The 12,549-nt window shown below is 36.3% G+C and overlaps 1 protein-coding gene across 3 annotated transcripts in view; it reads left to right on the top strand.

The window, feature by feature from the left end:
• Positions 1-12,549, top strand: part of LOC105477646 (RAD18 E3 ubiquitin protein ligase) — an 82,375-nt gene that overhangs the window by 8,913 nt on the left and 60,913 nt on the right. For all 3 annotated transcript variants that reach the window (XM_011734212.2, XM_011734210.2, XM_071092125.1), the window contains exons 3-4: positions 6,023-6,084; positions 7,314-7,384. In XM_011734212.2, coding sequence (XP_011732514.1) covers positions 6,023-6,084; positions 7,314-7,384 — 133 coding nt within the window. The remainder of the gene's footprint in view (positions 1-6,022; positions 6,085-7,313; positions 7,385-12,549) is intronic.

Below are 12,549 nucleotides of genomic sequence, written 5' to 3'. Positions count from 1 at the left end.
TAATAGACTGATATGCTCAAGTGCCAATTTTCTTTGCACTTGTATAATTTTTCTCACTTAATAATGGAAGATGATCAAAATATTTGCTCCTAGATGAAATAATTGGCTTGTGGACACTGATAAATTACCACTATTTAAAGCTTGGCCAGCAATCTTTTTTTTTCCCTTTTGTGGATTTTGACTCAAAAAATTAATCAAAGCTTGTGTAGGAGTAAAAAGCAATTTTATTTCATTTTTTTTAAAAAACTGAAATACGAAATGTTCCACTTACGAAACCTTTGCTAATTCAAGAGACAACGTAAGATTCTGTTAGGCATATAATAAACGTGTTTGTCTTCTTTTATATTCTCATGAAACAGCACTGTGAAACAAGACAGAGGAGAAGAGAAATAGTTACACATACAAAAGGGACATACAATTATGCAGAGCTGCACTTCTGGAAATTCTGAAATGCTAGTCTTTAGTTGGAGGGATGTTATTCTCTTATCAACTAACTGTCCCTTAACATTAGAACTGGAGGCAGATGCCAACCTTCTCAGCTTTCTTGGACCTCCTGTTCTTTTCACACTGGGAACTGGAGTTTTTGCTTTTAGATGTTTCTTTCTAAAACATTCCTTTTTTCATAAAGTCCTTAAGATTTCATACGACAAGGATTGATTTAAGTTTTAGAAATTTCCTTTTTACTGTTGAGATGCTAGGCTCTTTTGATGTTTGAAAGCCAACAGATTGCTGTATCTTGCTTGGGATTAGAGATGGCCCGTCTCCCAAAGCTTGGCTGTTTCTGTGAAACTACTGTTTAATTCACTGTTGTTATTATACCGTCTCCTACTCTACCCACACATCTTTTTTGGACTCTCTTGGATGGAAAGACAAACTTCATAGGTGATTTAAATGAAGCCCTCTGGGAATACATGAATTCAAAACTCTTCAGCTGTTCTCCCTTGAATGGAAGGGTTGTCATAGTTGCCCACTAGAAAATAAGTTATGCTGGTCTGCAGCTTACCAGTACATATTTGGTAGTAGTCTAGTAGACTGAAATTAAGCCTAGGGCTTGATCTACTCAGGACTCCATATCTGATTCTCTGCATTTCAAAAGAAAAGGAAAGGAAAGGAAACATATACAAGATTATGCAGAAGAGAAAGCAGCAGCCTTATTATAAAAATTAATTTAAAAGGCACATGTGACCTTATTAATTAAATATTATTTAATTGATATAAGTATACATAATATATAATATACTTATACTATATATAGGTACAATAGTAACATGTATATATAATATATATACACAATATGTTGTATAAGTATAATATAACTATACATAGTACATATTTATATACATATACATTATTTATAGTGTAAACGTACAGTATATATTTATTATAAACAAATATTTATAGATATAGTCAGTCCCTGACTTAACGATGATTTGACTTAGGATTTTTCAACTTTACGATGGTGTGAAAGTGATACACATTCAATAGAAACCATACTTTGAATTTTGAATTTTAATCTTTTCCCAGGTTAGAGATAGGTATATTAAATACATTTTGGCTTATGATATTTTCAATTTATGATGGGTTTATTGGGATGTAATCCCATGTTAAGTCAAGGAGCATCTGTAATTTTAAGTAAACATATTAAGAGTATGAACTGTATATTAAAAATATATATTAAAAGTATATTTTTAAAAAGTATATTAAAAAAGTATATTAAAAAATATATTAAGAGTATGGACTGTGGTGCTTGCCTTTGCCACATATTAGTTCTGTTATCTTTGGCAAGTTGGCTGAGCCCTGTGCTTCATTTTTCCTTCTTGTCAAATGTGACTAATATTGGTACCAACCTCAGGGTTGCTGTAAGGATCAAACTAGTTAATACATGTAAAGTGCTTAGAACGGAGCACATACTAAGTGCAGTGTTTGTTTGAACCACATGAAATTGCAATATTTGTCCATTTTTGACTTAACCAAAAATGTCAGTTTCATATAATTCAACTTAATAGTAACAACTTATTAATTTTTAAAAAATTATTGTTGTTGAATCAATATCACATATTAAGGATGTGATTTACTGACCAAAATCCACTGAATCACTGTGACTGGGGGTAGAGTCTGGGAAACTAAGTTAAAACCAACATGAATCTCCCTAGGTGACTGAGCTGAGCAGCCAGGTTTTAGGATTTCTTGACTTACAGTATTGCTCCGGAGACTCTTTTAGTATAAAGAGAATAGCATTGGTAATTAAGAGAATGAGTCTGGACAGGAATTTTTGCCTCAGGATGATTCATACCTTGAGTCTCATCCATATCTGATTTAGGTGATATTTAGATGAGACTTTAGATTTTAAACTTTAGAGTTGGTACTGGAATAAGTTGAAACTTTGGGGGCTGTTGAGATGGTATGGATGTATTTTGCATTTGAGAAGAACATGAATTTGGGAGGTTAAAGGTGGAATGCTATGGAGTGAATTTTATCCCCCCCTAAAGTCCTATGTCGAAGCCCCAACCCCAATGTGTTGGTGTTTGAAGATGAGGCCTTGGGGAGATAATTAGGTTTAAATTAGGTCATGAAAGTGGAGCTCTAGTGATGGGATTAGTGTCCGTATGAGAAGAGATACCAGAGCTTATGGACTCTCCCCACCCCCTCGTGGGAGGACGCAGTGAGAAGGTGGTTGTCTATAGACCAGAAAGACAGCTTGCAACATAAACTGACCATATTGGCACCTTGATCTTGGACTTTTAGCCTCCAGAACCATGAGAAAACAATTTCTGTTGTTTAAGCTACCCAGTCTGTGGTATTTTGTTATGGCAGCTCGAGCTAAGAAATTCTTTCCTCTAGTCTTTTGTACCATTGCTGTCATTCATTTCACTTATGCATAAGCATTCATAAGCATGCATTTTTATATATGTATATGTAATAAGCATCCATAATTGAATACTTTGTTATTATTTTTGTACAAACTGTTATCTGTTAAATTAACAAGAAAAAGTTCTTATTACAGTTTCACATATTCCTTCTCCAGTACTCTTCCTTTCTTTATGTAGATTGGAGTTTCTGACCTAAATTATTTTCCTCCTCTCTGAAGAATTTCTTTTAGCATTTCTTGCAAGGGAAGTCTACTGAAAACAGATTGCTTCAATTTGTATTTGTCTGAGAAAGTCCTTATTTCTCTTTGACTTTTGAGGGATAATTTCTCAGGATATAGTTTTAGGTTGGTGATGTTTTTCTCTCAACACTAAATATTTCACTGCACTCTCTGTGTGGTTTGTGAGAAGTCAAGTGTCATTCTTTGCTCCTCTGTAGGTAAGGCCCCCACTACAGCTTCTTTCAAGATTTCTTCTTTATCTTTGATTCTATGTAGTTTCAATTTGATTGGCTGAGGTGTCTATTTGTTTTGTTTTTGCGTTTATCCTGCTTAGTGTTCTCCGATCTTCCAGGATGAGTAGTTTAGTGTTTAACGTTAATTTGGATAAATTATTAGCCATTACTATTTCTTCTGTTCCTTTCATTCTTCTCTTTCTGGTATTCCCATTATGTGTATGTTACATCTTTTGTAGTTATTTTACAGTTCTTGGATATTCTATTCCATTTTTCCTGTCTTTTCTCTTTGCTTTTCAGTTTTGGAGGTTTCCATTGACATGTCCTAAAGCGCAGAGATTCTTTCCTCAGCTGTGTTCAATGTATTAATGAACCTATCAAAGGCATTCTGTTATAGTGGTTCTTTTGATCACTAGCATTCCTTTTTGATGCTTCCTTAGAATTTCCACCTCTCTGCTTATGTTACCGATCTGTTCTTGATGTTGTCTACTTTTTCCATTAGAGCCCTTAGCATATAATTTTTAAAAATTGCTGGTCCGATAATTTAACCATTTCTGGTATATCTGACTTTGGTTCTGATGCTTGCTCAGTTTCTTCAAACTGTGTGTTTTTCCTTGTGATTTTTTTCTTAATACTGGAAATGATGTACTGGGTAAAAGGAACTGCAGTAAATAGGCCTTTAGGTATGGGAAGAGGGGACACATTCTGTAGTCCTATGATTAGGTCTTTTAGCGAACTTTGCCCTGGACTGTGAATGTCACTAGTGCTCCTCAGTTTTCCCCTCCTTAGATGGGACAGGATAGAGGGCTGTCTGTCTGCAGTCTAGAGGGCTGCAGTTGTGTATTTCCTTTTTCCAAAGTCAGCTAGGCTCTGATAAAACTCCAGTAGATTAGGCTCTGGTAAAATAGTTTCTCCTGAGGGGGGGCTTTGTTAAGAACACACTACTCTGGGCCAGTGCAGTGGCTCACACCTGTAATCCCAGCCCTTTGGGAGACCGAGGTGGGCGATCACCTGAGGTCAGGAGTTTGAGACCAGCCTGGCCAATATGGCAAAACCCCATCTCTACTAAAAATACAAAAATTAGCTGGGTGTGGTGGCGCACACCTGTAATCCCAGCTACTTGGGAGGCTGAGGCAGGAGAATCACTTGAACCCAGGAGGTGGAGGTTGCACTGAGCCGAGATTGTGCCACTGTACTCCAGCCTGGGTGACAGAATTAGACTCCCTCTCGAAGGGAAAAAAAACAAAAACAAAAAAACAGACTACTCTGACTTATTTAGAAATGGTTACTTTTACCCTTCTACTCCTGGAATGACTAGGGGGTTTTTCTCCAATATTCACTGTGAAAACTTAGAAGAACTCCTGTAACTGAAACTCACAAAAGTATGAGGACATCCTCCCCACCTCTGCAATGACAGGTTCCCTGGAATTTTTAACGCTCAGACTTGCTCGCACTGAGCCGCCAGCAATTTGTCAATTACAGCTCAGGTTCTCCCACTCCAGCACTGGTTCCAGCACAGGTTTCTTCTCTGGTTCCCATGGAGGTTTCTGTTTGTGGGTTTCTGTTCCAGTAAGTTGTGATTCTCTGTATTACCTCTGTCTCTCCCCATTTCGGCGGGCAGCAGTTTGCCCTGTGACCCTGCTTTTCTGCTGGATCTAAGAAAAGTTGTTGGTTTTTCAGTTTGTTCAGCTTTTTACTGGTTGTTAGGACAGAGTGGTGACTTCTAAGCCCCTTACATGCCGAGTCGGTCCCCTGTATTCATCTTTGCTTCCTAAAAGAACTCAACCTGTTGTCTGTTTTATCCTTTTCATAATGTATTTCTTTGTTTTTCCTCGTGGGGTGCTCTTACTTAGGCTGGCAAGACTTGCTTATTTCCTGGATATCCGTACCATTGAAATTATATTGTCTCCTCCTCAACTAAACAGAATCCTGAATTTATACAGTATACTGAAATTATACTGTCTTCTCAACTAAACAGAATCCAGCTGAATTTGGGCTACTAGTAAATTAGCTTAGATAATTAGTAAGGTACCATTCTGTTAGTCACATCTGCTTTTTCTTTGACCGGAAGAATATTTTACACTGCCTTGAGTGTTGTGAATTTAGTTTGTGCCCATTTCCTGCTTAAATTGTTAGGCTATATTATGCTGAATTATGCTGTAATTGCTTCACTATTTTATTAGCTCCTTGAGGTCAAGAACCTTCCATTATATATATTGTTCTTAGTGCCTGCCACAAAAGTACTTGTTAAATGTGGGACAGAGGATATTATTTACAGAATTAAGATATAGACGTCCCTAATTTGATAACCTGGGTGTATATTTTTTCTTAATATGTTTATATATATTATTTCAAAATTTATATTTTCAAATGATAAGCAGTAGAGATACCTGGCAAGTTTATACAGTACCAAGCTCAAGTCTTGCACGTGTGTTTCCTGTATTTTGCAGATGGAGGACACAGAGTGATGTATGTTGCTTGTGTAGTTGTGGAAGGACTTACAATATTTGTGTTTTCCTTTCCTTAAAATGCTGTTTAATCACATGTATAAGTGTGCATAGAGTAGAGGTACTAGAAATTTAAGCTTATGATGATATACCTTAGATGATGGAAATAGTCTAGGGCTTAAGATTTTGTTAGAAGTCATATTCCTGTATTAGTATAACCTCGTTAACATTATGTTGCACTTTGTGTTTTGCAGACTGCTCTCTCTGTATAAGAAAATTTCTGTCCTATAAAACTCAGTGTCCAACTTGTTGTGTGGTGAGTTTTTGTTTCCTTTTTTGAAAACTTACTGACTACTGCAAGTGTTTTGCTTTGTGTATGTATAAAAGCCTGTGTATATGTAGGGTGATGTGTAGCTACTGAATTAAGCTATATGAAGACACTTTCGGAAAGGACGTCTAAAGTACGTGTAAGAAGAGCTGGGCTTTGTTCAGTTTTTTGTTAAGATTTCTGAAAACCTAAATGTATTTTAGGAAGTAAAAACTAATTTTGAGTTCAGGATGTAGCGCTTTTTAATTCTTATGACCCATGTTTTTATGGCTTCTAATTTTTAATAATTTCTCACTTTGGTAGAAACTCTGATGGTAGGATTATTCATTTGCAAAGAACTGGTCTAAGTATTTGTGCAGAAAAATATGCATGGCCGTTGGACTTAATCCAGCCTACCTGTTCCCTTAGGTCTTTCCCCTACCAGAGCTTCAGGGAAAACACTAGGAAGTTTGTTGTTATTGTTTCTGAAACTTTTCAGGTAGTGGGAACAGGTGGAAAAGCAGACTAAAAGGGTAATTAAACATAAGTGGGAATAAAGAAGAGACAGGTGAGGTCTGACAGAGCCGACGCTAGGACTAGGTAAGGAGTTTAGTTAGTTTTGCCTCTCTGGTAGGTATGTGGTGTCAGGGTGTCACTGAACCTTGCAAAACTGTTTCTCTATGTAAGAAATTTTGTGATTTGGCTCTCAAGTCTAAGATGTTTACAATATGTTACACTGCTTTTGTCAAGATGGTCTCATCACTAAAATAAACTGTGTACCATTCATACCAAATAAGTACTGGGTTTATCACTTTTCTCTTGCATTCCTGAAAACCATTCTTATTTTAAAATTCTCCTTGAACACTTAATGCCTCTCCCAATGTTAGTACTTAAAAGAACATTTCTCTTCTGCTTTTCCAGAGAAATTTTTGAGAAAGCTGAGTACTGGCATTTTGAAGAAAGATTCTTGCTTATATTAGGTTTGATTGTAGTCAGTACAGAATATATATGATTATAAGAGAAGCTTTGGAGAGCTTTTATCAGACTTCCAGTCAGCAGATACTGATTCACTGTTTTAAAATTTCATATTAGCATGAGATAAATGAACTTTATTTTGAGGCCGCCTTAGAAGACTTAGTGGGATGGCGAACCTCAGGAGGATGGGTCAGACATTTTCAAAAACAAGATTATGACAAGTTGATTATTGTTTTTGACCTTTTTCCGTCTGTTTTTTCTAGACTGTCACAGAGCCGGATCTGAAAAATAACCGCATATTAGATGAACTGGTAAAAAGCTTGAATTTTGCACGGTATGATTTAATTTTGTGACTAACCTCTAACTACTTTTGCCTTTTATATGTGTTCTCTCTTTACTTTCTGCACCTTTGGATTAGGGAATAAAGGGTTGCATATTTTATAGTCAAAGAAGGGAAGTAACAGTAGTCATTATTCACACATGGAAAATTTACTAGAGTAAGATTTTCTTCCTTTACTTAACAGAAATTCTCCTGTAGTATAGAATAATTAAGAGTTAAAATGCAGATTTGAGGGCTTCCTTACGTTTGGGTGCTCTAAAGATACTCCTTTTCCTGCCCAAGCTCTAGAATCAGCCATTTTTCCAAGGAGCTCCTCCTATTGGAGAATAGCATTGAGAGACCAGGATCTGGTGCTGGGTATGCTTGTTGCTACTGGGGTGTCATTGCTTCTAGGCCCTCTCAATGGGCAGAGCTAAGTAATATATGTATATTATGTATATGTATGTACTAACTCATGTATATACACATCTGTAATTGATTCTGTCTGCTATATATTAATCTATTCTTAATCCGATTTATTCAGCATGTATTAAATGGTATGGCATTTGAAATATGTAATTGCTTGTACTTTATAAAGCTCAGATATGCAACTTTACTTCCTAACTGTCAAATGCATGAATGTGTGAAAGTGAGTTTGGTCACCGAAAGGGATATGAAAAGCCATGTTTCAATATCTTGGATTACTTTTAGTTTTAATCATGCAAGTCAAGCAAGAATTTTTATGAAGGACATACTGTGTTTAGATAGTGGTCAGGTGCCCCTGTAGTTAAGTGTAATCATGTGTTGCTTAACAGGGATATGTTCTGAGAAATGTGTCATTAGGCAATTTGGTTGTTGTGTGAACATCATAGAGTGTACTTACACAAACCAACATGGTGTAGCCTACTACACTCCTAGTCTATATGGCAGGGCCTATTGCTCCTAGGTAACAAAACCGGTACAGCATGTTACTATAGCTAATATGGTAGGCAGTTGCAACTCAGTGGTACCTATTAGTGTATCTAAACATAGAAAAAGTACAGTGAAACTATGGTATAAAAGATAAAAAATGCCATACACCTTTATAGGGCATTTACTATGAATGGAGCTTTCAGGATTGGAAGTTACTCTGGATGTCAGTGAGTGAGTGACAAGTGAATGTGAAGGCTTAGGCCATTACTGTACACTACTGTAGACTTTATAAACCCTGTACACTTAGACTACACTAAATTTATAAAAAAGTTTCCTCAATAATTAACCTTACTGTAACTTTTACATTTTATAAACGTATACTTTTTTTAACTTTTTGACTCTTTTGTAATAACACGTAGCTTAAAACACAAACACATCATACAGCTGTAGAAGCATCTTTTTTAATATCCTTATTCTGTGAACTTTTTTCTAGTTTTAAACATTGTTATTATTTTTTCCTTTTAAAATTTTTTCTTAAAAATGAAGATGGAGGCCGGGCTCAGTGGCTCATGCCTGTAATACCAGCACTTTGGGAGGCTGAGGTGGGCAGATCATGAGGTCAGGAGTTTGAGACCATCCTGGCCAACATAGCGAAACCCTGTCTCTACTATAAATACAAAAATTCACTGGGTGTGGTGGCACATGCCTGTAATTCCAGCTACTTGGGAGGCTGAGGCAGGAGAATCGCTTGAACCAGGGAGTCAGAGGTTGCAGTCAGCCGAGATCATGCCACTGCACTCCAGCCTGGTGACAGAGCAAGACTCCGTCTCAAAAAAAAAAGATGGAAACACACACATTAGCCTAGGCCCACACAGGGTTAGGATTATCAAGATGTCACTTAGCAATGGGAATTTTTCAGCTCCATTATCATCTAATGAAACCATCACCATGTATTTGGTCTCTTGTTGAACAAAGCATCATTATATGGCTTGTGACCGGATGGGACTTCTAGGCTTGTTGGAACATTCTTGGAGGTACCTTATGTTGCTTTTAAAAATATAAACAGATTTCTTTCAATAGAATTGCACATTTCTTTATTGGTTTGCATTCTAAAAATGATCAAATTTGTACAGTTGTCGCTCAGTCAAGGGGATTGGTCCCAGGACCCTCGAGAATACCAAAATCTGTGGATGCTAAAGTCCCTGACATAAAATGGCATAGTATTTGCATATGGACATTCTCTCTTATACTTCAAATCACCTCTAGATTACTTATATTAGATTACCCTAATACAATGCTATATAAATCGTTGTCATACTGTGTTTTTAAAATTTATATATTTTTTATTGTTGTATTGTTACTTTTATTATTTTTTGAACATTTTTGCTCTGTGATTAGTTGAATCCACAGATGCGGAGCTGGCAGATGTGAAGGGCCGACTGTACTCTGAGCTAACTTCATGTACGTCCTAGAGATTGGCTGGTTAGTTATTTCCTTACGGAAAAAAAGAGGGTGTAGTTTTAAAAAGATGGCATACTTTCCTAGATTAAGAAACTTTAAAATTCTCTGATTTTCCCAATTAAAGCTACTTTTTTTCTTAGCATTTTTCACCAGTAAGTTTTTGAAATCTATGAGAGGAAGGGACCATGCCTTTAAAAGGGAATTGATTGCCTGTTTTTCTCAAGGCTTATTTTTTTCCTCAGCCAGTACTAAAAACATAACAACTTCCCTGCTAGGATAAAGGAAGCCTTGCATATAACAGCATCTGTTTGTTGAAGAGAAGTGATCAAGGTCTTTGGATTCACAGACCTTTTGGTGTAACTTAAAGGGAGGTCATGGAATGGTTGACCTCTCCTCTGTCCCTTCTCCTTCCCGAAAGGAATACATGATTTAATTATTATAGTGGGTGTGGTAGGGTGGGAAGCATTATTTGTAGAGTTGGGATGGTTTATATCGTTTGTTCCTCTCTCTGTTTGCCTTCTTGGAATTGCTGCTCTTCCTAGCATCATCCTTGTGGTGAACATTTGTCATGGGTAAAGTGTTGTGGTTCTTCATTTGCAAACTTAGGAGGGATGAAATTCAAGCTAGTCAATTTCATTACTTGTTTGAACTGTGGTTTAAGATTTATGAGGGAGGAAACTTAATCCTATGACCAAAATATAAGATATTTATATTGTCTGTCAATTTCATTTCTTGGCATTCTCATTTGTCATTGTCATTTTATGTGCCATTATGATTTTTAAATATTTAATATTCTAAATTTAATAATATAAAAAGGATATTGGAAATAATTTTAGAGGTTTTCAGATACAAGGCTGCATACAGCTCTTACATTTTCATCTGATCTTTTACTTTTATTTTCAAAGAACACATGATTTTTTCCTTGACTTAGTTTTATTTAAAATAATGTTCTTAACCTGTTGTTGAACATTTATTAGAATATTTTTGTGTAAGTGTAGCATCATTCTTGACTTAAGTGAATGCTGTTTCTCTGTTTTTGTAGTCAGTGTCCATCTCTTATTATTTTTACAAATTGAGAGTAGAGAGCATCATTTACTGCTTTTGTTTATCCACCATTAAGGGATAAGTTTTTCTGCAAATACTCCAAGTTTAAGAATTTAAACATTTTAGATGACAATTGAAGTAAAATTCCCTCAGCAACTCACAAAGAGGAAGTAGAATATAATTTCACCTTTTTTATTGTACAGTTTAAAGCATACTGATGTTGAATTCAGGCAGAACTGGGCATTGGTCTAGGCTCTATTAGTTCTAATGTGATTGTGATCAAGATGTTTAATCTCTTTGACTCCTGTTTCCTCATCTAAAAAGATGAGAATAATACTGTCGATGCCTTGAGGATTAGAAATGAAGAGCTATAGTAAAAGATATCTAGCATAATACCTAGAACAAAGGAACCTAAAAATATTCCTATTATTATTATTATTATTATATATTGCCTATATTTTCAATAGTGTTGATACCCTAAGATGCTATAAAAAGAATTTGTGTTTGGGTGGGCCTCTGCTTGTGTAGCCAAATGGTTCTAGACTGCTGTTTACATGTTTCTGATCAGAACTAGCATTGCGGGGACTTTAGTTACAGAAGTCTATGGAATTGATTGCATAGGTTTAATGGCTACTCATGTCTACCCAAAGGCCTATTTTGACTCTTGATTCTTAGCCCCATTCTGAAGAGGGAAGGTTATTGTATAGTTCACAGATGGACAAGACCTACCTTCCTTCCTTCCTTCCTTCCTTCCTTCCTTCCTTCCTTCCTTCCTTCCTTCCTTCCTCCCTCCCTCCCTCCCTCCCTCCCTTCCTCCTTTCCTTTCTCCCTCCCTCCTTTCCTTTCTCCCTCCCACCTCCTTTTTCCTTCCCCACGCTATTCCTCCTTCCCCCCCTCTATTCCTCCCACCCCTTCCTTCCCTTCCTCCCTTTCCTCCCTTCTTCTTGCTCTGTTGCCCAGACTGCAGTGCAGTGGTATGATCATGGTTCACTGTAACCTCAAACTCTTGGGCTCAAGGGATTCTCCTGCCTCTGCCTCCTAATTAGCTAGGACTATGGGCATGTGCCACCATGTCCACACTGAAGAAATATAGACAAAGCTTCCTTAAATATGTGGTAGAATTTACCAGTGAAGCCATCTGGGCTTGGAGTTTTCTTTGTGGAAAAGTTTTAAATTATAGCTTCAGTTTATTTAATAGATAATAAGGGCTCTTCAGGTTTTCTGTTTCTTTGTCAGTTTTGATGAATAGTGCCTTTCAAAGAATTTGTCCATTTTATCTAAAATTTAAAATTTGTTGTTTTAAAGTGTTCGTAATGTCCTCTAATTATCTTTTCTATAGGATTTGTAATTAGGTCTTTTAATTCTTTGTTTTGGTAATTTGTATTTTCTCATTTATTTCATGTTCGGTCTTAGTAGGGATTAATAATTTTGTTATTTTTTTCAAAGAACCAACATTTGGCTTTGCTTGTTTTCTCCTGATATCTCTTCTATTTCACTAGTATCTCTTATTAGTTCCTCCCTTCTTTGGGTTTAGTTTGCTGTTCATTTCCTAACCTTTTAAGTTGGAAGCTTAGAGTAGTGGCTTTTACTTTTTCTATTTTCAATAATTTTCCCTCCAGGGACAGTTTTGGCAACCTTTCATGCTATCATTCAGTTTAGAATATTTTCTAGTTTTCATTGTGATTTGACATGTGGGGTTATTTAGAAGTGTGGTGCTTTATTTCTTAACATTTGGAGATTTTCTAGTTATCTTTCTGTTGTTG

The sequence above is a fragment of the Macaca nemestrina genome, chromosome 2 (genome assembly GCF_043159975.1).
Source record: "Macaca nemestrina isolate mMacNem1 chromosome 2, mMacNem.hap1, whole genome shotgun sequence".
Taxonomy (NCBI): Eukaryota; Metazoa; Chordata; class Mammalia; order Primates; family Cercopithecidae; genus Macaca; species Macaca nemestrina.
Note: the sequence above shows the minus strand (reverse complement) of the source record. Positions and strands in the feature narration are given on the sequence as shown.